The sequence below is a fragment of the Notolepis coatsorum genome (genome assembly GCF_963971535.1).
Source record: "Notolepis coatsorum genome assembly, chromosome: 15".
NCBI classification, from domain to species: domain Eukaryota; kingdom Metazoa; phylum Chordata; class Actinopteri; order Aulopiformes; family Paralepididae; genus Notolepis; species Notolepis coatsorum.
Genome location: NC_140179.1, coordinates 48744451 through 48770433, shown reverse-complemented (window position 1 = coordinate 48770433; position 25983 = coordinate 48744451). Strand labels below are relative to the sequence as shown.

Here is a 25983-nt window from a genome sequence, read left to right as displayed (position 1 = left end):
TGTTAGCTCCCCTGTTAGCCTCTTTGGCTCCCCTGTTAGCTCCCCTGTTAGCTCCCCTGTTAGCCTCTTTGGCTCCCCTGTTAGTTCCCCTGTTAGCTCCCCTGTTAGCCTCTTTAGCTCCCCTGTTAGCTCCCCTGTTAGCTCCCCTGTTGGCTCCCCTGTTGGCTCCCCTGTTAGCTCCCCTGTTAGCTGTTAGCTCCGGCAGCTAGCGCAGGCTCTATGCTGATGTATGTGTTGCAGCTAGCATAGGCCCTGTTGCTAGTAATGCCCTGGCAGCTACCCTGTCCCTCTGCTAGCCCCACTTTAGGTGTAGCTTCCCCTGCTAGCATGGCCCATTTTTTTTGTTTGGTTGCTCTGTCATGTCCCCTGCCCGCTGTCTGATTTTTGGGTCGCCCGGTGGCTCCCGTGGAGGGGGAGGTACTGTGAGGATTCGCCTGTCCCTGGACCTTTTTTCCCTGTCTCCTCTCCTCAACAGCCCCCACCCTTGCGAGGCTTTTTTCCCTGTCTCCTCTCCTCAACAGCCCCCACCCTTGCGAGGATTTTTCTCCTCTAACTTCACGCACCTGTTGGGAGTTTGCGATCAGCTCGGGAGAGTACTTGATTGCAGACTCCCCTCCAGTCCTGGTCGGGTCGTTCTGTATTCTGTACGCTACCATCTACTGCCGTTTCCTGGAGTGGGACATCGTCTTCGCTCTCTATACTTCCACGGGAGGATCCCTATGTTCTCACTCCAGACGTCGTGCCATCTTGTTGCTACCATCACCTGCCGCGTCTCCGGCCTCGGACCCCGGCTCGCTCCCTATTCCACGGGAGGATGGCGTGTTCTCCGTCGGACCCCGGCTTGCCATCGCTCCCTATTCCACGGGAGGATGGCGTGTTCCCCTCGGACCCCGGCTCGCCATCGTTCCCTATTCCACGGGAGGATGGCGTGTTCTCATCCCGTTCCCCTCGGACCCCCGAGTGCTGCATTGCCCGTGGGCAGCGTCTGGTCTGGAGGAGGAGGATTCCTTGTGAGAGCTGAGCCGCAGAGCCCTACTCGGTTGTAGGGACGAAGAGGATCCCAGTTACCTTTTCCCAGCCTGTTCGCCCCGTTGTTCCGGGCCTCCTCACCGGGCCCCTGTCCCGGAGCCCGGCCTCCGCCGTTGGATTCCTGTCCCCGTCCCCAGCCCCTCTCTCCGGGCCTCTGTCCCTGTCTCTAGCCCGCCTCTCCGGGCCTCTGTCCCTGTCCCCCTCTCCAGTGCCCCTGGTCCCTTAGCCTGTTCGCCCGTTAAAGGCACAGTGCCGCCTTTTTGTGTTCTTTGACGTTTTTATGTTTTACCCCCTTAAAGGCTGTGTGCCGCTTTTTTGTATTTAATAAATAATGCCCTGTTTTTGGCTTACTCTCATACCTGTCTTGTGTTGTGCTATTGGGGTCGGTTTCAATCCATAACACTTTCTGATATATCATGTCATTGTGTTTTGGTTTGAGTACACCACACAGTCATGAATTACTATGAGAGGAACAAGGTCTACAAGGTACACTATACGACTAAGGTTCCCATGTACATGTCAAAATACTTCCCAAAGGTCAGCGAATACCACGACCACAACACCAGAGGAAGCTCAACAAATCATGTTAAATCCAGATTCGGCTCAAACAAGGGACTAAACACGTTTAGCAATTATGCCACATCAATGTGGAACGCCCTACCCACAGCTGTAAAGGAATGTGAATCCCCACATTCAAAACCGCTCTAAAAGAGCACCTACGGGAGGCTGCAATTCTAAACTGGTCACCGTAAATGTCCAAAACCCCCCACCCCCTCCTAATAGACAGTCTCCTCCCCACCGTATGTATATATTCTCTCCCCACCGTATGTATATATTCTCTCCCCACCGTATGTATATATTCTCTCCCCACCGTATGTATATTTCTCTCCCACCCACCCACCCCCTCCTAATTTACAGTCTCCTCCCCACCGTATGTATATATTCTCTCCCCACCGTATGTATATATTCTCTCCCCACCGTATGTTTATTTCTCTCCCACCCACCCACCCCCTCCTAATGTACAGTCTCCTCCCCAACGTATGTATATATTCTCTCCCCACCATATGTATATTTCTCTCCCACCCACCCACCCACCCCCTCCTAATGTACAGTCCCCTCCCCATTATATGTATACTCTCTGTCAGGATCTATGGGTAACAGTACTGTATATTTGCATATCGCTGCTGTCGGGACAAAACCTCATAACTCCATTTTTTGAATTTTTTTTTATTATATAAATCAACTCCGTAGATCATCCTCCATATGTGTGTGTGGGTTTTACAAAGTTTAAACAATGGGAAAGCATTAAACCGATCATCTGTCTAAACCTCCTAACTCTATTCACCCTCAAATCTGTGTTCGTTTTTTTCATCTGCTGAAAAGTTGGGTTTTTGGAGTTATGAGGTTTTGTCCCGACAGCAGCGATATCATATATGTCACAAATGTAACAGTACTATATACCTGTATGTCATGTATGTCCCTATGCCATAAATGTCATGATGTCATGTATGTTGTGTACGTCATAAATGTCACTATGAATTGAAAATGGGGGACCCTGATGTAAACAAGACAAACGTCTTTCTCTGGTCTGCATCCCCTTAACAATTGTGTGTATTGAGCCGTACTGTATTGTACCCATTCTGCAATCTGTTAAATAAAGTTTTCATTCATTCATTCATTCATTCATTCATTCATTCATTCATTCATTCATTCACAGTCGATCAAGGAGTTTATTGTGAAACTGAGGAGATCAGCCACTGGATATGTTCAACAACATGAACACGTTCAACAACATGAACACGTTCAACAACATGAACACGTTCAACAACATGAACACGTTCAACAACATGAATGAATATGAATATGTTCAATAACATGACCACGTTTAACAACATGAATATGTTCAACAGGCTGAGCATAGTCTATGCTGCCTTGTTTTGGTTTTGTTTGGAGTTTATTTGGTAAGGCTTTCTTCTATTTGGTAAGGCTTTCTTCAATTAATAAGCCAAACACGTTTTCTGTGCCTCTGTGTGTGTGTGTGTGTGTGTGTGTGTGTGTGTGTGTGTGTGTGTGTGTGTGTGTGTGTGTGTGTGTGTGTGTGTGTGTGTGCGTGCGAGCGTGCGTGCGTGCGTGCGTGTGTGTGTGTGCGTGCGTGCGTGCATGCGTGTGTGTGTGTGTGTGAGAATTGCTGCAATGTCTAAAAGAAAAGCCAAACAAATGGCCAAATATTGCTCTGTCTCAGCTATTATTGGCAGCTTAGCCACGTGGAGAAGGAGGTGCTATGTGTACCCTTAAGTGTTCAGTGCTGCTTGGCCCCGATACATTTGATTCCCTGTTTATGTAATATAATTTGTGGAACCAAATAAAGTATTAAAATGTGTGTGTGTGTTTTATCCAGCACCTTATCTTGAGTACTATCATAAGGCCATATGTTTTTAGTATGGGTGGAATGGAACCCAGAATTGCATTTAGTTTTACTGCATTATATTCAGTCTAAAAGCATTTCTACTGTGATTGATTTAAAGGGATAGGTCAGTTTTTTGGAACCCTGGCCCCATTTCTTACTTGCCGGATGGTGTTGATCAGTAGAGTCCTTTCTCAGCAGGATCCATGCTGCTCCTCATACTAATTCCGGCTAGTTGGCCACAAACCAATGCAGAGTCAGTGGGGTCAAGCTCCAGTCTGTACAAGCGGACGGAGATTCACTCCCAAAGTGCAAAGTAAGTTTCAGTGAGCCTCAGTCAGCTTGTACAGACAGGAGCTTGACCCCATTTGATATGCATTGGTTTGCGTGGCTATAACTATCCGACAAAACTGACTGAGATATAATACATTTTCTTATTCTTTATCTATAAGGTGTACAGTACCATTTTCACAATGTGGTAGTGGAGTGGGGGGGGGTCAATACAGCAATATATCGAGATATTTTGTGTGCCGATATTATATCAATACAGTGACGCCAAGTATTTTTTTTGAATAAATAATTATTATTTAAAAAAATGTACTGCACAAATTTTTTTTGGAATGAGGTGAACAGACTGAAAACGTTCTCTTTTAGATAAAACAGATGATGTATATACATTTTACTGCAGATATAGGGGGGGCGGTATAGATACAGGCAGTGGTGCAGTCGTAATATTGGAACTGCCCGGACGAACAGTGATTGGTTGCTTGGTGTATAGAGTTGCAAAACGTTCACCCCCCCCACCCTCTCTCTCTCTCGCTCGCTCTCTCTCTCTCTCTCTCTCTCTCTCCTCTCTCTCTCTCTCTCTCTCTCTCTCTCTCTCTCTCTCTCTCTCTCTCTCCCTCGTCCCTCTTTAAAGCGCTCCGTGGTCTGTTAACTCACCTGACTCGTGAAAGGAGCAGTTTTATTGACCCAGCGCAGGCAGGCAGCCCAGGTTTCTCAGAGCAATGTGAAAGCGCTACCTCTCACTCCGCTCGCCTCAAACAATGTGCTATTATAGCGTTCACTCTGTGTGAATTATATTGCCGCGGTGCTGGCAGATAGCAACAGCCCTCCGTCTCATTACTGTCCATATGAGCCTGTAAGGCCCTGGCCAAGCACAAAGGAGGGATTGAGTGATAAGCGAATAGCGGCTGGGCCAGGGTTGCCCCTGTGAGCCTATAGTGAGAGGTTCCACAGCTCAAGCCAACCCTTTGTTATGCTATCGGTATCCTATTATTATGCAAAGTCTAGGTGATAGAGATAAGTGCCGGCCGCCGGGTACTTGGCGCACGGCGCGACGAGTCCAGTGACAATTGTGAACGCATTTTTGTGTGCGCGTGCGCAATAGCGCGTACGCGATTGCGCGTACTTCTGCTCAGCGAACTACTAGGACGGTGTGGTACCCCGTCCACCCACCACTGCATCCCTGGATACAGGGGACATCATTTTCAGTTAAAAAAATCGTCATAATATTGTATCGTGAGGCCTCTGGTGATTCCCACCCCTGTGAGTGAGTGAAGCTGACTGCCTGTCCCCTGCAGGAGGCCTGCTGTGAGTGAGTGAGTGAGTGAGTGAGTGAGAGTGAGTGAGTGAGTGAGTGAGGGAGGGAGGGAGGGAGGGAGGGAGGGAGGGAGGGAGGGAGGGAGGGAGGGAGGGAGGGAGGCTGACTGTTCTGCCCCTGCAGGAAGCATGTTGTGAGTGAGTGACTGAAGCTGACTCTCTGTCCCCCTGCAGGAAGCATGCTGTGCGTACGTGCTGATAGTGACGGCGGTCTACTGGGTGTCAGAGGCGGTCCCGCTGGGTGCTGCGGCTCTGGTGCCGGCCTTCCTCTACCCCCTGTTTGGAGTTCTGAAGTCCAGCGAGGTGAGTGTGACCATTACCATTACTTAAAGGGGAACGTCACCCTGTTTTAAGAATTCACGTATGTTCTTCCTCTGTCCCGGGCAGTGGCGGCCGGTACATTCTTCTCAATGGAGGGCGCTATACCAAACATTTTGCAAACATGTACCACGCATTGGCATGTCACTGGCAGCGGACAGCTGACCAAGCGAACACTGACTCCCCACAACACTATCAAACCACCAACAACACACAACCTGTTGTCGATGTATATTCCACTGCCCACTGTCCAGACTCGAGACTGCATCACAACACACAGCATCGAACATCCGGCAAACTACCTGGCGATCTACCATCCACTTCTGCAAAATGCGGCTACGGAAAAGTACTGTCGTCGCCGCGTCGGCCAATCAGAGAGCATCTCCGCGAAATGCGGCTACGGAAATAAAAAAAACTGCTAAGGCTGCTTGCCTAGACCGCTTCAAATCGCGCCCGGCTTCCAACATAATACATCATATTTCAACGCACAGCGCGTTACGCACTGATTTGGCTGCGACGGATACAGCGATGACGCACTCAGAGCGCTATTGCGTCTAGCCCGGGCGAGAAATACGGCTAGGGAGAAATGCGGCTATGCGCAGTGAGTCACTTCCTGTTCAGGAAGTACTTAAAATGAGTAAATATTATTCATTTTAAACATGTTTATATTATTTATAGGGCTATAAAACAAATATATATATTTTTTTCTCTCTCTCTTTTAACAGGGGGGTCGGCGCCCAAGCGCCCCCAGTGGCCAGCCGCCACTGGTCCCGGGACAATTCAGTCAGTAAATGGACTGCATTTATATAGCAGCTTTTATCCAAAGCACAACTAATGCCTCACATTTACCCATTCACTCACATGCTTCCGGGAGGAGCCAGGATCGAACCAGGAACCCTTAGATACCGTGCGCTGTACCTCCTGGGCCACTGTTTGCCCCCAGTACTTGTGAACCTCTCTCTCCTAAAGCTAGAAAACAGAGAGAGAGAACCCTCCAGTCAGTGATGTAACTGGGATGTAAAATCTGACTCAATGAGGTTGTGAGCCCATAACATGTTTCTGTGAGGAATGAGCTTTATATTCTAGCATTGCTAGAAGGTCTGTACTAGAATTCAAACCTCATTCACCCTATTCTCACCACGTGCACTCATATCCATCCACCTATTCACCCGTCAAACATTGGCATACTCCTTTACACTCATACCAGTCATATTAGTCTTATTCTCTGTTATATATACACACGCATAATCGCATATTGTTTATACTGTCCATAGTGTTAATTCCGTTCATACCGATATAGTGTCTTCAGTACTCATATATTTATTTATTTGCTCATATATATTTATATACAGTCAGTCTCTGTCCTGCTATAATACTACACTGTTAATATGTCCACACAGCTCATAGTGTTCATATTGTTCACACTGTACATACTGCACCACTCACTTTACCGCTGTTGCCGCTTGTGGTGCCGCCACTTTACTGCTGCTGCTACCTACTTACCTTGTACTATCTTGTATTTTGTACTTTTTATATTGTATCTTATAGTATATTATCGGACTGTGAAGCTCTGTATCCCCCCCCCCCCCTCCCCCCATGCTGCTTTTGACACCTGAATTTCCCCAAGGGGATTAATAAAGGATCATCTTATCTTATCTTATCTTATCTTATCTTATTTGGGTGTAGTTTCCATCCTTTATTTAGCCAGGCGTCATACGTTTCACATAAAGAACATGAGGCATGCAGGCCACACCAGTGATGTCCACAACACCTCAAGGCAGGGTTATGTAAAACAAGTTTCAAGTTTCAAGTTTCTTTAATAGTTGTCATACAGAAGTACAGAATACTTTTGTACAAAATGCTTCTTACTGTTGCGCTCCAGAGACTGTGCATGACAAGATAAGTATGAACATAGTAAAAATTAGAAGAAAAAAAAAGAGGTCACAGTGTTCAGTTTAGACATATGTACAATGTTCGTAGACGTAGTTACCATACAATATACAATACTGTGCAGTGTACTAATATACAATACTATATAGTGCAAGGCATAAATGGACGAGGTGCAGTTTAGGTACAATTCACAGTAGGTGTACGAGTTGTAGTGCAAATCCTTTATCAATAAATATAAAGTGTAAGTGTGTTTGTGTGATCTAAAGTGTGGAGAGTGGGTGCTGCAGTGTGTTGTTTGTTTGAGTGAGTGTGTGTGTGCGTGTGGGTGTGTGTGCTGTGTGCATTTGATGGTTGTTGCATAGTGATTATTGTTCGTTTAGCGATTATTGTTCGTTTAGCAGCCTGATGGCCTGGGGATTATTAAGGGGGCGTGGTCTAAGGATCGGGGGAGTGGTCAACATCGACCAATGAAAGGTGGTCAACATCGACCAATGGCACAATCCGCAAGTCTCTACGACAAACGGTTCAAGAGATACACTGAGGGTGTGTGGCCTAAGGGGGCGTGGTCTAAGGATCTGGGGAGTGGTCAACATCGACCAATGAAAGGGGGTTAACATGGACCAATGAAAAATGAAAGAGGATATCCCTACTGAGTACAATGGCACAATCCGCAAGTCTCTACGACAAACGGTTCAAGAGATACACTGAGGGGGTGTGGCCTAAGGGGGCGTGGTCTAAGGATCGGGGGAGTGGTCAACATCGACCAATGAAAGGTGGTCAACATCGACCAATGGCACAATCCGCAAGTCTCTACGACAAACGGTTCAAGAGATACACTGAGGGGGTGTGGCCTAATGGGGCGTGGTCTAAGGATCGGGGGAGTGGTCAACATCGACCAATGAAAGGTGGTCAACAGGGGGAGTGGTCAACATCGACCAATGAAAGGTGGTCAACATCGACCAATGGCACAATCCGCAAGTCTCTACGACAAACGGTTCAAGAGATACACTGAGGGGGTGTGGCCTAAGGGGGCGTGGTCTAAGGATCGGGGGAGTGGTCAACATCGACCAATGAAAGGTGGTCAACATGGACCAATGAAAAATGAAAGAGGATATCCCTACTGAGTACAATGACACAACCCACAAGACAGAGGGCGCTGTCCAGCAATTCAGTACTGCAACACAGTGATGGGCAATGATGGGTTAAGTGGATGATGTCATTGGCAGGTCAGCTCAGCCATGAGCCCTGAGCCTCACAGCTGTTAAGCCTGAACCAATCAGCCATGAGCACAATGACTTGCATATTCTGAATTTTCTTTACATGACTGCATTGTCACGTTGATTAAAAGAAAACTATAAGAGATGAAGCGTTGTGACTCGCACAAGAGCACTACAACGAGTAGGCGAAGGGTTGTGTGCGATAATTGTGGCATTCGTGCGATATTGTGGCACTCCTTCGGCGATCGGAACAGAAGGCTAAAAAATAGTGTGAAAAATGTGATTTCTAGAGTGCGATTGCATGGCAGTCAATGGGGAGGAGAACCTTCAAACAAATGGTCGTCAGTTGAGATAGAAATGTCCAATTCCATTTATTTTTCTTTTGTGAGCGGGCTGACAGCCGTGTCATCGTTTTGATGTGTTTGTTTTATTTCTACGTCCAAAATTGAGATCACACTCGCAATTCACCCAAGGTAGGGGAAAAAAGATTATTTCAGCTGCTACACTCTAAATTGCAATGCATTCCCAATGGGACCGTAATTTTACCGTTTAAAGTCGATTCGTAGCCAGACAGTGCGGTGAAACTTTACGAGTTCGGAGACCGCTGTTGCCATAGGCAAGCCGCTCGTTTTGATACCTTTCACGTGTATGGGGCGCGAACGCTTACGTGTTGCAAAGTGTTTGCAAAATCGGTGGATCTCGCACTCTAAATTACAATGCGAACGCTTACGTGTTGCAAAGTGTTTGCAAAATCGGTGGATCTCGCACTCTAAATTACAATGCATTTTTGAAATTTTACCGTTTAAAGTCGATTCATAGCCAGACGGTGCGGTGAAACTTTACGAGTTCGGAGACCGCTGTTGCCATAGGCAAGCCGCTCGTTTTGATACCTTTCACGTGTATGGGGCGCGAACGCTTACGTGTTGCAAAGTGTTTGCAAAATCGGTGGAATAAAGAAAGAATAAATAAAAATAGTATAGATATCTATAGTGTGGGTGGCAACCTGGCTTCGCCAGGTCACCCACACTAACTATTGTATTGCACTGTAAAAAAAAAAAAAAAAATGTATATGTCTGCACTTTATGTGCTCATTTTATGTCTATTCTTTTGCACTATTGTATTGCACTGCACTATTGCACTATTTTACTCTGTCTATTTTATCTTACTCTTTAAATGGTTGGCTATTTAAAACATAATCAAACCATAAACAAGGTGGCCTGTTGGGATGGTAGATCCTAATGTGAAAAATTGTGATTTTATATGTCTGCACTTTATATGCAAATGTTATGCCTGTCTTTTTTCTGTTGTGAAGCACTTTGAGCTGCAGTTTCTGTAAAGGTGCTATACAAATAAAGTTTATTATTATTATTATTATTATTATTATTATTATTATTATTATTATTATTATTATTATTATTATTATTATTATTATTATTATTATTATTATTATTATTATTATTATTATAGAACTCAGTCACAGAGGTGGTGAGACAAACAATAGACAAACATAATAACACAATCCGAGGTTGGATGCAGGGGGGCTAGGAGAAGGCTACGGAGAAGAGATGGGTCTTGAGCAGGTAGTTCACTTAACTCAGTGGTGCCCAACCAGACGACCGCGATCGACTGGTAGATCGCGTGTTGATTTCAAGTAGACCGCAAGATCATTTTTATATAACACACACACACACACACACACACACACACACACACACACACACACACACACAGGTGCTTCAGAACATTTCTCAAGTTGTAGGCTACATACAGCTCTGCTCTCATCATGGCGGACAGAACGAAACATTCAAAAGTCTGGGTCTATTTGACTAAAGTCGATGCAAGTGCAACAAGACATTTGCCAGTAACTGCGCTGGTACTCGTCAATGTGGCCGGCGGGGAGCTAACGTTATTAGCCTGAGCTCCGGTAGTTGAGTCTCTCGAGTAGAGTAATGGCCGACATTCCGGAAGTAAAAAAACGAATAAGAGCTTCCGATTGGTTGTAAGAACAGCAGAGGTGGGTGCAAGCGGTGTGACCTAATTGGCAGAATCAACTGTCAATCAAATTAGTATTGTATGACTCTGACTTCAGCATCATGAGCATTATAAAATAAAACACATGACATGGTGGAATACCATAAACATATTTCTTGATGTTTCCTTTTTTTAAGTAAGTAAAGAGGCCTATGTTCATATCAGTGAGCACAATTTGTAACACAAAAAGAGAGACGTGTAGCCTATTTATTTATAATATTTTATCTGCCTGCATGCCCAACGTGAGAAGTTACAGTCTTGTCATTCTTGTAATTCCTACACTACACCGTTACAATGATATATAAAATATCATATTATATTATATACCCATTCAATATGCACATGACAGAAAATATTATATGCCATATAATATTTTCTGTCATGTGCATATTGAATGGGTATTACTAATACTATTACTACTAATATAGCCAAGGGTAGGTCAAATTTGGGCTGGTAGCTCTCGGCTAGGTGGCAAATTAAAATGTAGATCTTGGTTCAAAAAAGGTTGGGCACCCCTGACTTAACTCATTGGCTGCCAGCTATTAGCCTTATCCTGTGGTAGCTACTGCCACGCTGTAAACGATGGGAGTTAGTCACCTTGTTTGTAGAGCAAAATCTATATTCTATATTATAGCCATGGATACAATACTATAGTCATTTGACATTGAGTTTCTTCCGGTCAAGATGCAAAAAAGAGATAATTTTTCCATCCATACGTTCCTGTGTTATACCGTGGTGAATATAAGTATGTTTTTAGAGCTTTTCTGTAATTCATGAAATGCTTAGTTATGGCAGTATACGTCGATTCCATTGTAGACTTTGCCGTTTCTTGCCTGAACACGCTATTGTTCCGAAATAAAATCTAGATCATAGCTATTATGTTCCATCATGAATGCATGAAGGGGGGGGGGGGGGGGGGGTTTCTGATTATTTGATTGTCAGTAACGGCATTCGCATTGAACACTAAAAACGGTCATCAGCCCGATTGGTGTGAAAGCATTGCAGGATCAAGCAAAAATGTACGTCAAATCACCCTTACCTGTGGCCGGGAGTAATCCAAAAAGAATATTCCAATTGTTTGATCGCCATCTGCTATATCCAATGTCCATTTGCTCTAAGGCATAATTCACCACAACATATGGATCGGAGATATTTGACGGGCTTCGATGGAACCGGGACAACCGTTCGCCTCGCCCAACAAGGGAAAATGAGAGAGACTTGGGGCCATCCCACAGAGAAAGATACAAGGGTAGAAAGGGTGCTCGATACTGCAGTCTAGCGTGATGCGGCCGGTATTACACTTTTACATTGGCATGAGGATTCCCCATGTTAACCCCGAGTCAGTGGGCCTGTAATGAATAGAAATATTGAATAAAAGAAATAACGATCAAATAACGAGTATACTCGTTGTTGGCGTTCAATGATTGGCGTCCAATAACTAGTATAATCGTTGTTAGCAGTGAATGAGTTTTAACAGTGTCTTGACAATAAATATCAACATGTGTATTTTTCTCCTCTGGTAGAGAGAGCACCATCCTAAATGCTCACATAAAGTGCAGTGGTGAGTCCTCACTTGTTATAAAACGTAATCCAGGCTCACATAAAGTGTAGTGGTGAGAGCCCTCACTTGTAAAACGTAATGCAGGCTCACATAAAGTGTAGTGGTGAGAGCCCTCACTTGTAAAACGTAATGCAGGCTCACATAAAGTGTAGTGGTGAGAGCCCTCACTTGTAAAACATAATGCAGGCTCACATAAAGTGTAGTGGTGAGAGCCCTCACTTGTAAAACGTAATGCAGGCTCACATAAAGTGTAGTGGTGAGAGCCCTCACTTGTAAAACGTAATGCAGGCTCACATAAAGTGCAGTGGTGAGCCCTCACTTGTAAAACGTAATGCAGGCTTACAATAAATAAACAATAAAATCATTATGTAGACCCTGTGACCTTACACCTCTCCAATAACATCATTCTGCATTGAAGGTATGCAACTTTTGGAGGGGGCAGCAATTGTCTAGAGACGTTAGAGAAGCGGGCTTGCCTTGCTCAAGGGGTTCACTGGGTGGGGATTCATTCATGGTCTCACCGCCCAGGTTTTCCTGCCTGCGTCGCGAACCGGCGACGACCTTCCAGTCACGAGCCCGCTTCTCTAACCAACGCACTTGCAAAATAATTAGTGGGCCATGAGAACCGTGTCTCTTCCTTCCTAGAGAGAAACGCTGCCTGGCCCGTGGGCCGGTCGGTCCGTGTCGCGTGACACGTTAACAGTGAGGGGTCTAAATACTGTAAATGCCGAGGTAGGCGATTTTCCCCACGTGTCAGTTTGTAGTGATGTAGTGGAATATTACTCCCTAGCCGTACTGTAGCTACAGTGTGGGGGGATTTGGATGAAAGGACCGTTTATATTGGAATGCACATTTGTGCGTTTCCCTTTGCTCACTGTACGCAGCCGTGTGGGGATCTGGCTGAGACTGGCGAATGGCGATACACAAGCAACCTCTACATGCAACCTGGGTACATTGCAACTGAGTTGTATTTGAGTTGCATAGTTGTACTCCATGCAGCTAACGAGGCAACTTGTTTGTGCAACCGGCAACTGCAACTGCAACTGAATTATATGTTGTCTGTGCAACACTGTCCTTATGTGTTGTTAGCTATGGTGAGGCTGTGTGCGCGCGCGTGTGTGTGTGTGCGTGCGTGCGTGTGTGTGTGTGTACGCGGCACATTTGTTTGTACGTTTGTATGTTCCTGTCTTCTATATTCTATGGTGCCTTCTTCTATACCAGTATATCTGCATGCCTGTCTATCTGGATATATGCAGTCATATTTGTGTGCTTGTGTGTACACTGTAATGTTCATGTGTACATAATGCATGTTTGTCTGCATCTGTGTGTGTGTGTCTATTGCTTTGTGTGTGTGTGTATATATGTGTGTTTGTGTATATATCTGTGTGTGTGTGTGTGTGTGTGTGTGTTAGACCCCTGCCAGGTCTTGGATGTTTAGTCCTAGTGGCAGGAAGCCAAGCCCAGTGTTACTGAGTTCACCTCGGGGACGGCAAGCAGTGAGGGTCAAAGCCACTGACAGGAGGAGTTCAGCCAGGTTGTACCAGGGGTGCCTTGTTGCCGTCCCCCTTTTAGAACTCAGAGGTGTCGTGACAAAGATATTGATGGAAAGAGACCCAGTCAGATTCAGTGACTCCTAAACCTGCCTATAGAACCAGGTCTGTGAGAGAGTCATGGGGTGTCAGTTTCTTGATATTATCCTTGATTCCTTCCTATGATCATTTCAAAGAATGTGATAAAAACAGACGAGAATCCTCCCTATACCATTCATACTTTGGGCCATGACAGGAATTAGATTGAGCTTTTACTGTTTGACATAAATATTGGAATAAAAACCTTTTTGTTAACGAGGCCCCAGGTCTATGAATGGCCTGGTTGGACTGGCCTGACACTTTCTTTAATGTTCCCACTTGAGCACTTCCAGCCTCTACAAGAAATAGTATATTTGGATAATGTTGGAACTATTTGAGGCGAGATGCTCAGGCAAGATAATCTATTTAGTTTGCTATGGTTAAAGTTCAGACACTAGGCTTTTGATATCTGTGTTGAATGTTGATACTAATAAATAGAGAAACTGGTGTCTTTGCGGTTGTCATTGCATTTGACATATCTGTGATGCTACTACATAAAAGCTTGTAGCATGTTCAGACGTGACTCAATGCTTGGTAGTAAATATTAGGTATAGTAAATGTTTGGTATAGTAAATGTTTGGTATAGTAAATGTTTGGTATAGTAAATGTTTGGTATAGTAATGTTTGGTAGATGGTAGAACACATTTCCCATAATGTTGGCATGTTCCAAGAAAATGATGGAAATATCAAAGTACTCTTTTCTTTGTTATGGCGGTGTCTAGAGAACCCAAGATCAGAACACAGGTACAGGAGAATGAGGCAGTTTAGGATGTTTAATGAAGCCAGGGAAGGACAAGGGGTAGGGGTCTTATGATGAAGTACAGGGAGCAGGAGGAGAGACAAACAGGCAACGTGGGTCGTGGGTAGGTGAGTTCCAGGGGGGTGCAGGCCGGAGGGTTGAGGTCCTGCACATCAGAGAACAGGGCTCAGGATGACGCAGGTTATGGAGCTCGCAAAATCACACGATACTAATTATATATATGTATAAATATTGTGTAGAGGTCCAGAGAAGAGTCCTAATACCACGTGAGGCAAAAACAACACTCGGACCAGGAGTGGCAGGGGTGCAGGCCTCTTATCCTGGCTCTGTGAGGACGTGAGGGTTCTCAGGTGTGTAGGCCAGCCCAGGTAGGCAGAGTGGTGGTGAGGTGGGAACAGGAAGAGACCCATATAAGGCCATGGAGACCTGCTGACAGAGAGAAAGGCCCTGGCTGTGGCTGTAACATTCTTAAGGGCAGTCCCTCACTGTACTAGGCTATTTGTTTACAGGCAATATCATTTGTACTTCTCTTCTTCCCGCCTTTCCTTGCTTAGCTGCGTTACATAAAATGCCTTGTGGGACCAAAGCACATTGACACGCAGTGACCAAGCTGCCTGTTAGTGGGGCTGTACGCTCCTTGTGGTCTCCTTCACTAAACATGACCTTTTCACTCTGTTTACCTCTCTCTCTCTCTCTCCCTCTCCCTCTCTCTCTCTCTCTCTCTCTCTCTCTCTCTCTCTCTCTCTCTCTCTCTCTCTCTCTCTCTCTCTCTCTCTCTCTCCTCTCTCTCTCTCTCCCTCTCTCTCTCTCTCTCTCTCTGCCTAATGTTCTCTCTCACTCTATCTCTGCCTCATGTTTTCTCTCTGACTCTATCTCTGCCTTGTTTTCTCTCTCTCTTTGGTTCTCAGTCTGGCTCACTCTGCTGTATATCTCTCTTGCGTTCTCACACTCTCACTCGCTCTCTCTCCCTCTCTCTCATGTTCTCACTGTCTTTTACTCCATCTCTCTCTCTCTGTCTCTCTCATTGCTCATTCGTTTACTCTACCGTCAAGTATTTCATAGTCCAGAGTAGATTAACAGAACAAAACACCAGCTGTTCTATTGACCTGACTCAGAGTCTGGAGGTCAGCGTGAGGTAATGGTTGAATATACTGTAGTACAGTACATACTGTAGCATTAGCCTGTGGCCCAGTTGGCAAAATAGTACCAGGAGTATCAGGAGAAGTCTGCTCTCTCCGCCGCCATCTTGATACAAGACCTGACCCAGAGCTGGAGATAAATCGAGATAAAACTATTGTGAAAATCCACTGTTAAATATAAGTTCAATAAATACATGATGTTTCCAAAGTCAAGAAATCATGTAAAATAATCGTGATCTCAATATTGACCAAAATAATCTATTTTTGCCATAATCGAGCAGTAAGTGTGGCAGGTCGTGCTGGTTTTTCTGTTATTGTTGGAAGGGCAGGACTGGCACCGCTGTCTTGCTGCCACTGGTGTTCTCTGGATCTAGTGGAGGTTGCAGCCTGCAGCTCTCTCACCGAGTTGACAGAGCCAGGAGTTTGGGCAACCGACTGACATTGTTCAATGTGGGTATTCACCAGTGCCTCTCCCCAGCTCCCGAACTGCAAATCTATTGGTCCCAGGGGTCATTCTGAGGATGTTCTAAGCTTGGGCCTTCGGTTTCATAAGGGATCTTGGACCATGCCATCTCACCATTCCTTGACACGAAGACCTCTTGTTGTCCTCCCTCATCCAAGCCTACTTCCTCATCAGATGTGTCTTCTTCATTATGTTCAGGCAAATCTTCTTCAATTTCAGCCTGATCTCTTTCCTCCAAAGCCTTGTCTCTCTCTCTCCTTATTCTTATTTTTAACTAAACAATGTTTTATGAACTGTCTGAAGTTGACCCCCCCCCCTTTAGCTGGAGACATTGAATAATCAGTAACTGAAAGAAATATTTACAACAGTATTACATAACAGTAATAGTATACATACCGCCATGCTGTTTTCCCATCTCTACTCAATGGCGCCAGCGTTATTGACCATTTTAGCGATGTTTGCGGACCCATCGTGTGTTCTGTATTATAGCTATGGAGACAATAATATGGTTCATTTGACAGGCATTGTTCATAGTCCAACACTGACTAACCAGGTCATTTCTACATACTGTAGTTTGTGCGCTATTCCATGCTAAACATCGCCCCTTTCCAAAATAATCCAGTATTTTTTCATAGATCGCGAGATAGGGCGCGTTATATACATTATGCCCAAATCATTCAGGTTGCTCACCTGAAACTCCAAATACTTCCAAATCAAAGGTATATACCATATACATACTGTATGTGTCTTCACAAAATCATCAAGGAGGGAGGGTCGTTTTAACTCGAAACTGCGATCGTTACCAAAAGCATGTTTTAGGTCCGGTAAAATACGACACTGTGATCGGTACAGAAGCATTTTTTTTTTTTTTTTTTTTATATTTTTTTTTGGCGTTTTTTTTTATCGCTTTATTAATACTGGGCAGTCCAGTAGAGAGAGACAGAGGAGGAATGGGAGACAGAGTGGGGGGAAGACATTCTGCAAATAACGACAGGTTCGGGAATCGAACCCGGGTCGGCCGTGTCACGGCTGAGCGCGCTATGTGGTTCGCCACTGGGGCGCCCCAGAAGCATGTTTTAGGTTAAAAAAAATACCAGCAGGTTACCTAAGATAGACCTTACCTCAGTCAGAAGGTACTCCAAAATGAATAAATCCCAGTCTTCCTATGGCGATCGCAATTACTCGTGTATATTGGGCATGGCTACCATACGTGAAAGAATAGGTCTGAGGCACCAAATCTCCTCCCGATTGCTATGTCCTGATCCACTCCGAGGCGGAAGCAGCCGGAGGTAACACAGTACTGGAAGACAACTGATATCCCCAGTTCAAAAGGTAGGCGATACTGCTACCTAGCGGGATTCGATTGTCATTGCAATTCCAAAGTAGGCAGCTGTGCCAGAGAGACCCACACAGCTCCGAGCGAGTGTTTAGAACAGGATCAAAGGAAAAAGATCAAAGGATCAAAACCAGAGAAAAGTCAGGTTGATGCTCAACGGTTGGCGACGAAACACGACTTTTCTCGGGTTTGGCGGCCAATGTGTTAAGCCCTAGCTATATTTTCAGAATATGTGCCTAAAAGTACATACCCAAGTAAATGGACGATTGGCTATGTTCTTGGTATCTAGGGACATCTATGGACCTCAGGGAATGTATTCAGAAATATTGTGTCTGTTTGTTACTATGCTTGAGTAAATTGTAATGAACCAAAGAATATATATTTTTTATGGTGAACTAACATTTTTATGCTAACATTGACCAGACATGAAAAATGAGAGAGATTGATAAATCTCAACCCGGTACCGGGCCGATCGGGTTTAAGAGATTAATCTAATCTAATCTAATCTAATCTAATCTAATCTAATCTATATAATCTAATCTATTCTAATATGTGTGTGATATTCTGAAAACAAAATCAGCTTTATAGAGCAGAAAAGGTTTAAGCATGATAGCCTACTTATGAGTTTAGGAAACTAATCTTGAATAAATGCTCACGTCTTTCCTACAAACTCATACTGGCCCATGTTCAAGATCTAATTTCTAAAGTCACGACCACCATGTTCGCCGTTAACTCATTCCCCGCCATCCTTTGAACACCAACCACGTATATATATACGTTATTTGATAGTTTTTCCTTTTTTTAAATATTATATTATTATAAACATTATTCATCCTGGGACCTCGGTGTTACCATAGGGCAGTGTTTCTCAAAGTGGGGGGCGCCTTGAGATTAAAAAAAAGAAACGATTTTTTTTTATTACAGAAAATTATCACTAAAGTGCTATCTGTTGCAGCTGCACTGTTCTCCATGAAAATACCATATTTGGATAAGTTTGACCATTTCTCAAAATCTGAAAATCATTATTTAATAAAACACAGAAAAGGATCACCAAGTTACTCTGGATAAAAAATTACTTTACAGACAACATTGAGACAAAGCTTCCTGACACACTCCATCCAAACTCTTGGAAGAACTCATTGAAATCTCATCTGATACCACCTGGAGAGATAGTTTCAGAGTGTGGTGCTGAGTACCAAGTATCTCATGATGCAGCAGTTAAGGTGTTGATACCATTCAGCACCACATATCTGTGTGAAGCTGGCTTTTCATCCATGACAGCTCTGATAACAAAATATAGGGCCAAGTTGAGCCTTGAGGATGACATGCGTGTTGCCTGACAGCAATAAAGACTGTTTGCTTATTTCCTATGTTCGCTTTGTAAATTCCCAGTCACTGAGTGAAGATCTGCTGTTTCGCAAATATGTCAAAAACAGAGCGACAGCTGATGAGCTCTTCAAAATGATTGACAGTTACCTGACAGAACATGGACTGAAATGGGAGAACTGTGTGGGCTTTTGCTCTGATGGTGCGCAGGCCATGGCAGGGAAAAGGAGGGGGCTACAGGCGCTCATCAAGGGGGTTTTGCCAAACGCGCAATAGACGCACTGTAAATTCACAGAGGCGCCAGCATCAAGACAGCTTAGCCCTGAGCTGAATGAGGTTTTGACAGAAGTTATAAACGTGGTAAATTTCATCAAAATCCGACCCCTGAAAGCGCGCCTGGGCCCCGTTCCATGTACCGGGATAACCGAGTTAGCCGGATAACTTTAGCTGGATAACTGGGTTAGCCTGACTTTCCGATTTCATGTACGTGGATTTCCCAAATCACCATGACAACATATCCAAAAGTTTGAGCCTGCTCGAAAGCAGAGTTCAAGTTCAAGTTAGCCTGAACTATCGCCACGCCCCCGCAAAGAAGTGACAGCCCGTTTCCTGAAACTATTCCCACAGTCTACGATCTGCATTATACCATTCTGAATTACGTTTTTGTGCTCCATTCTTCCAGAGGGGGCTTTTGAAATGTAAAATAGACCCAAAATGCTGATATTAAATTCACTTTGTCCTAAATAATGCACGTTATATATACCGTGGCGACGGTGGCGCTCGCTCGTGCGATGTACACATGATGTGGTTATTTTAATTGTAACTGGGATTAAGATGTCTGATGAGATGCGCTGTTTGACGGATTTGAGAAATTGAATGAGCCGTTGACGTCACATTAATGAATGAGGATAAAGAGATAAACTTCATTCAAAACAAAGGATATTCTAAACACGGGTCTCTCGTTCATTAATGTATAAACAATGAATTTATCCCATCTGGCCCAGTGGCCCAGCGGTAGTGCTCAAGCCTCCCAATCCACCGACCGGGGTTCAAATCCCCGTGTTTCCAATATGATTTTTTTGAATATAATATTAATGATTATACGCCAAAGTAGCCTGGTTTTAAGTTAAAATATTATAAATCTACATGCATTGAGGATGTCATTCTTTATATAGCTCTCAACGTGCACCAAATTGAATTATTCCTATATTGCAAAAAGAAGGACACCGGTCTTGAACCCGGGTCGTCCGTGTGGAAGTCAAAAGAACAACCCGTTGGACCACATTGGAGATAAGTTAAATATTGACTATACATCAATCAATGGGCAAGAAAGCCGTCTCGTAATTCTGTATAACAGTTAACTAGTTATTTTCGCTAGCAAGATCTCATTTGATTATTCAATCCAGCAGGCAAGTTTAAAGAAATATAATCTGATTGATTGAGGTAATGAGGGACTTAGAATTAGCCTATAGATAACGCATTTAACTTGTCGGCGAGGCGATTGAGCCTATTGCAATCTGTCAATAAAGTCTTAAATCAATTAATCAATCAATGCCGTTGAGAATCAGGGTCTCTGCCATCGATACGTGCTGGCTTTCCACCTAAAACGGGAGCGCGCATCTAGCCTGACTTGAGCCTGACTCTCAAGTCTGGCTTGAGTTAACGAGACTGAATCCTCCTTTGTGAAACAGGAAAATCCCGGCTTTGAACATCGGGTTAACTGAAGCTGGATAATGGACATGTTGATCGACTTAGTTGAACCACGTACATGAAACAGGGCCCTGTTCTCTGCGCTGTGTGAGGAGATGGGAGCTGACCATTCTGCAGTGCTGTTTCACAGCGAGGCAAGGTGGCTCTCGCGAGGGAAGGTGTTGTCAATACGATATTGGTGTTATTTCAATAAATTTAAACATGGCCCATTTCATGACTATTTTTTTGGTCCGCCAAAGGGGGGCCTGACAGAAAAAGTTTGAGAAGCACTGCCATAGGGAATGAGTCTGAGATCGCCAAAGTGCAATACCGGCTGCGATAAATGCTCCCGATGCATGATGTGTGGTGGATTATGTTGGCGACACGATCGACACCAATACTGGGACTCGCAATCAGATAATTGGCATATTCTTTTTGGGGAACATCCTAGTGAAGGTAAGGGCTATATGATATCAATCCTGTGTTGATCCAACCATGTCTTCACCCCGATCGCAACATATGTGTGTAATGTTACTCCACAACCTATGCCGTTGGTGACGATCAAGGCATCAACCCCCCCCCCCTTTCATGCATTCATGATGGAACATAATAAATATGATATAGATTTGATTTCAGAATAATAGCGTGTACAGGCAAGAAATGGCAACATTTATAGTAGAATTGACGTATAAGCCTATACTCAGCCTTTCGGGAATTACCCCAGACCACACTATAACGATACTTATATTCACCACGGTATAACACGGGAATGTATGAATGGATTTTTTATTTTTTTTTCACATATTGAACAATAGATAGGTGATGTCAAATGGGCCATAGTATTGTATCCATAGCTATAATATAGAATATAGTTATAGGCTAGCTCTACAAACAAGGTGACACACTCCTATCTTTTAAAGCGTGGCAGTGCTAGAACGGGGCCCCGTCTAATCCCTGGCGGTCAATGAGTTAAAAGATACTTACATTCAGTCGGGCGGTCAGGTGGCGTAGCGGAGATTGCGTTCGTCACCAACCCCGGAGACGCTAGGATTCGCCTGTTCGAATCCAGCTCACAGCTCCGGGGTTGTCACCAGCTTGGCTGGCCGTTCACACTAATACAATTGGCAGTATTAGAGGGTGGGAGAAGCTGGCGGGGTGGGTCCGGGTCGTTGTAAAGAGCGACTCCTACAGTTCGGTCGGGGCGCCTGCTAAGCGCGGATAGGATCTAAGTGGGATAGTGTGATCCTTCCACACGCTACGCCCTCTCAGTGAGAATCCGCACTGCCAGGTGAAAAGAAGCGGTTCATTGGCTGGACGTGTGTCGGAGGAAGCACGTGATAGCCTCCACTCTCCCAGACCGACTGTGGGGGGTAAGTGCACAGCGACCAGGAAGGGGATTGGGAATTGGCATAACGACTAACATTGGGATGGGAGAAAATCGGAGGAAAAAGGAGGGGGGAAAAGATTAAAAAAATATATATATATATATATATACTTACAGTCATTCATTTTCGTATTGATTTGGAGTCGTAGAAATATGTCTAATAATATTTGGTTGTGTGTATCTGGAGAACAAAAGCATCGCCATGCACGTTTGTATTAATTATCTCCGTTACCAGTAACTGCATTTGTCATACCATGACAACCCATGACAACCCATGACAACTCTTTTGAACAGATAAATGATAGGTTATCAATAAATCAGCGGTTCTCAAACTACGTGTCGTGACCCAAAGTGGGGTTGTGGGTAGGTGATAGTGGGGTCGCGCATTGGCAAGTAATTCTTTTTAAATCCCTCCTTTCTGTCATTAATTTCTATGCTACAGGCGTGACAGGCGCGGTCCTTTTCCCAGTGCCGCGCCTCGCGTTTTAGCGCTCTCTGCGGCAGCGTTTTTGGGCGGAGCGCTCCCAGCGCCTAAAGTTGAAACTAGTTCAACTTTTGGAAAGGAGCGCGCTCATCAATGTAACTTTTTTCGACCGACCAATCAACATCGAGGAAGTGGCGGAGCCGCGGCAGTCACGAGATTCAGGAAGACGCTCTGAGCTTTTTTTTTGTGCTTTTTTTGCTTTTCAAATCGGTCCGCCTTGAAAAAAAAAACGTCCGCTATGGACACAAGCCCTATCTCATGATAATGATTTAAGACAAGCTTTCTCTAAGCTAATGTAGGGGAGCCCTCACTCTCATGGAGCAGCCGAGATAATTGTGAAAAAAACTCTTTCTTTCTCTTGACCAGCTGGCTGAGGGGACTCATCTCTATGTTGGCTCTGCATGGCTTGTTGATGGTAGGAGGGGAGGTCACTAGTTTTAAGATGCAGAAACAATTTGATGGCTCTTCTTTGAATGTCAATCAGAAGAGGCAATTGGCCAAGTTACGCTCTCTGCATGCATTATTTGGAGTTTTTCTTTGAACTTTTGGAATGTATTTACAAAATTCACTGTGAAAAGTTTAAATTTGACGTTTGTCCAAATTAGACGATTCCTGGTTAGCCAATGAACCCCACACCTCACACCTTGGTTGTATTACTGATTTGAAAAATGTTCAGCCAGATTCAAATTGGAATATCAATTTGGATAGATTTTGGAATAGCATAAAAAAAAGCCCTACTTGCCTTTAGAGCTGTTCCCTGCAGAGCTGAGTTTTAGTCCTAAATTATGTGTCTCTCTCTCTCTCTCTCTCTCTCTCTCTCTCTCTCTCTCTCTCTCTCTCTCTCTCTCTCTCTCTCTCTCTCTCTCTCTCTCTCTCTCTCTCTCTCTCTCTCTCTCTCTCTCTCTCAGGTGGCAGCAGAGTACTGTAAGGACACCACTCTACTGCTGATGGGAGTGATCTGTCTTGCAGCCTCCATAGAGAAATGGAACCTCCATAAACGCATCGCCCTACGCATGGTGATGGTAGCTGGAGCCAAGCCTGGCATGTAGGACACACACACACACACACACACACACACACACACACACACACACACACACACACACACACACACACACACACACACACCACACACCACACACACACACACACACACACACACACACACACACACACATACACACACACACACACACACACATGGCCGCCTAGTTATAGTTGAAAGTGGGGGTGCAATCTTTTTTTTTATATTATTATTATTATTATTTTTTTTTTTTTTTTTTTTTTTTTACTTTTGGGACAGGCAAGGGGGTGTGTGGAGGGGGTCTGGCACGACCAGATTTTTTTATTTATTTAATGAACCTGTATGTGCAATTTCCTGCAATATAGAGCCTTCAATCTTGACCAATAAAGCTGCTCTTTTCACTATAAAACTCAGTTTATATTGCAGTATGATAGCCAATTACTATAATAATAATATATTAATATATATATATATACTGTATATATACTGTATATTGATTTTTCGCTCATTTATTTTTATTAAATCAATCTCCTTTCAAATAGGCCAAGTTTTTAATAAGAAAGAGAAAAAAGATATATTTCCATTACCTGTAACTCTTGTGTCTCTTTCTCTCCTTCTCTGCCTCCTCCCTGAGTCTGCAGTGCACAGTCATGACATCGATCTCAAAAAAAAAAGTAAAAAAAAAAAAAAAAAAAAAAACGTCACTAGAGGCCCACGGGCCGCGGCCGTCGTTAATCCGGCCCTGCTCGTCTGCCATAATAGCGAACGTTAACATTTGCAAACGAAGTTATGTCATCCAGCTGACACCACATATCTAGATAATATGACAATGTTAGCTAGCGGCTAGCACTAAAGCTAACGCCAACCAGAGAGAAACGTTATTATTATTATTATAAAAAAAGTAAAAATAAAATAAAAAAAATCGTCACTAGAGGCCCACGGGCCGCGGCCGTCGTTAATCCGGCCCTGCTTGTCTGCCATAATAGCGAACGTTAACATTTGCAAACGAAGTTATGTCATCCAGCTGACATCACATATCTTTCATTGTGCTGCCCTCTTTGTTGACTTATCAAAAGCATTTGATACAGTTGATCACTACTTACTTCTAAAGAAACTATCTACCATTGGGTTGGATGATAATGCCTGTGTCTGGTTTCAGGATTATCTATCTTCTAGGCGGCAGTGTGTGAAGTTAGGTCAAGCACAATCTGAATTCTTGGCCATGACTAAAGGTGTGCCACAAGGTTCAGTTTTGGGTCCTGTCCTTTTTACAATTTATATTAATGATATTGTTTCTTCTTTGTATGGATGTCATGCCCATTTGTATGCTGATGACACAATTGTGTACTGTATTGCAGACTCTGTACAGCTGGCCTTTGAGAAATTGCAACTTTCCTTTTATGCTCTACAGGATGCCCTTACTAGTCTTAAATTGGTTCTTAATGCTAGTAAGACAAAGTTTATGTTATTTTCAAGAGCAAGGAATATTAACTTTGATGATGTGAGGATATCTACTGTCAGTGGCTCTTGTATAGAGAGAGTCACTGAGTATAAATATCTTGGCCTGTGGCTCGACGAGAAATTAACATTTAAGTTCCATGTGGAAAATCTTGCCACTAAACTGTGACAGAAAATTGGTTTCCTGTACAGAAACAGATCCAATTTTCCTCTTATTTAGTAGAAAAAGAATTGTGGAATCAGTCTTCTTATCAGTTTTGGACTATGGTGATGTAATTTATAGGCATGCTGCGGCATCAACTCTTAAACCTCTGGATTCTGCATATCACTCAGCTCTTAGATTTATAACTGGTGACAGATATGATACTCACCATTGTGTCCTGTATGATAGGGTGGGTTGGCCTTCTCTTGCAGAAAGGCGCAATAAACACTGGTATTTATTTATTTTTAAAGCCCTTATTGGTAAACAACCTGTTTATATCTCCTCACTGTTAGATTGGAATATTGGAACCTATTCAACTCGATCGAATGACTGGATGGTTCTTAGGGTTCCTCAAGTTTGTTCTGAGCTAGGGAAGTCAGCCTTTTCCTTTGATGCCTCTAACTCATGGAATGTCCTTCAACTCACGCTAAAATTGGAGGTTCTCCCTTCCCTTGGAATGTTTAAATGTATGATTTCAGACCATTGTGTGACTACCTGTAACTGTTTTAGTTGATATTTTAAAATGATTTTTTAAACGTTTTTAATTTGTTTTACTCTGGTGTTTAAATTTCTGTGAATATTGTTTTTATTATGTACTGTACAATCGTCGTTTCTGTAAATGAGGGAAACCTCAGATGCTTACGATTTTAAATAAAGGTTGAAATGAAAATATCTAGATAATATGACAACGTTAGCTAGCGGCTAGCACTAAAGCTAACGCCAACCAGAGAGAAACGTTGTTATTATTATTATTAGAGGATTTACGGTATGACCAGATGGCATTTCGGGACGTGAAACACTTTTATTGTATTGCGTGGTAGAAGTTCTACCACTCAATAGTAAAGACATGTCTAACATAAAAGTTTGTTTGAACAACTTACTTAGTGGAAAAGCCTGGCTGTGCCTAAAGTGTTCACGCTGCCTGGCCACCACCTTATTACACCTGGAGGCTGCAGCGCTGTGCGCCGCGCCACGGTCTGCCGGGGAGTGGGAGGCACTGGATCAAACCATATGGGGCAGGGGGGGGGGGTCGCAATC

The 25983-nt window shown here is 43.9% G+C and overlaps 1 protein-coding gene across 1 annotated transcript in view; it reads left to right on the top strand.

Annotated features, from left to right (window-relative positions):
* The window catches only part of slc13a4 (solute carrier family 13 member 4), a gene marked incomplete at both ends in the record, with an annotated part of 85135 nt that overhangs the window by 19573 nt on the left and 39579 nt on the right, over positions 1-25983 (top strand). Inside the window, 2 exons of the mRNA XM_084330262.1 lie at positions 5210-5338; positions 23170-23306. Coding sequence (XP_084186388.1) covers positions 5210-5338; positions 23170-23306 — 266 coding nt within the window. The remainder of the gene's footprint in view (positions 1-5209; positions 5339-23169; positions 23307-25983) is intronic.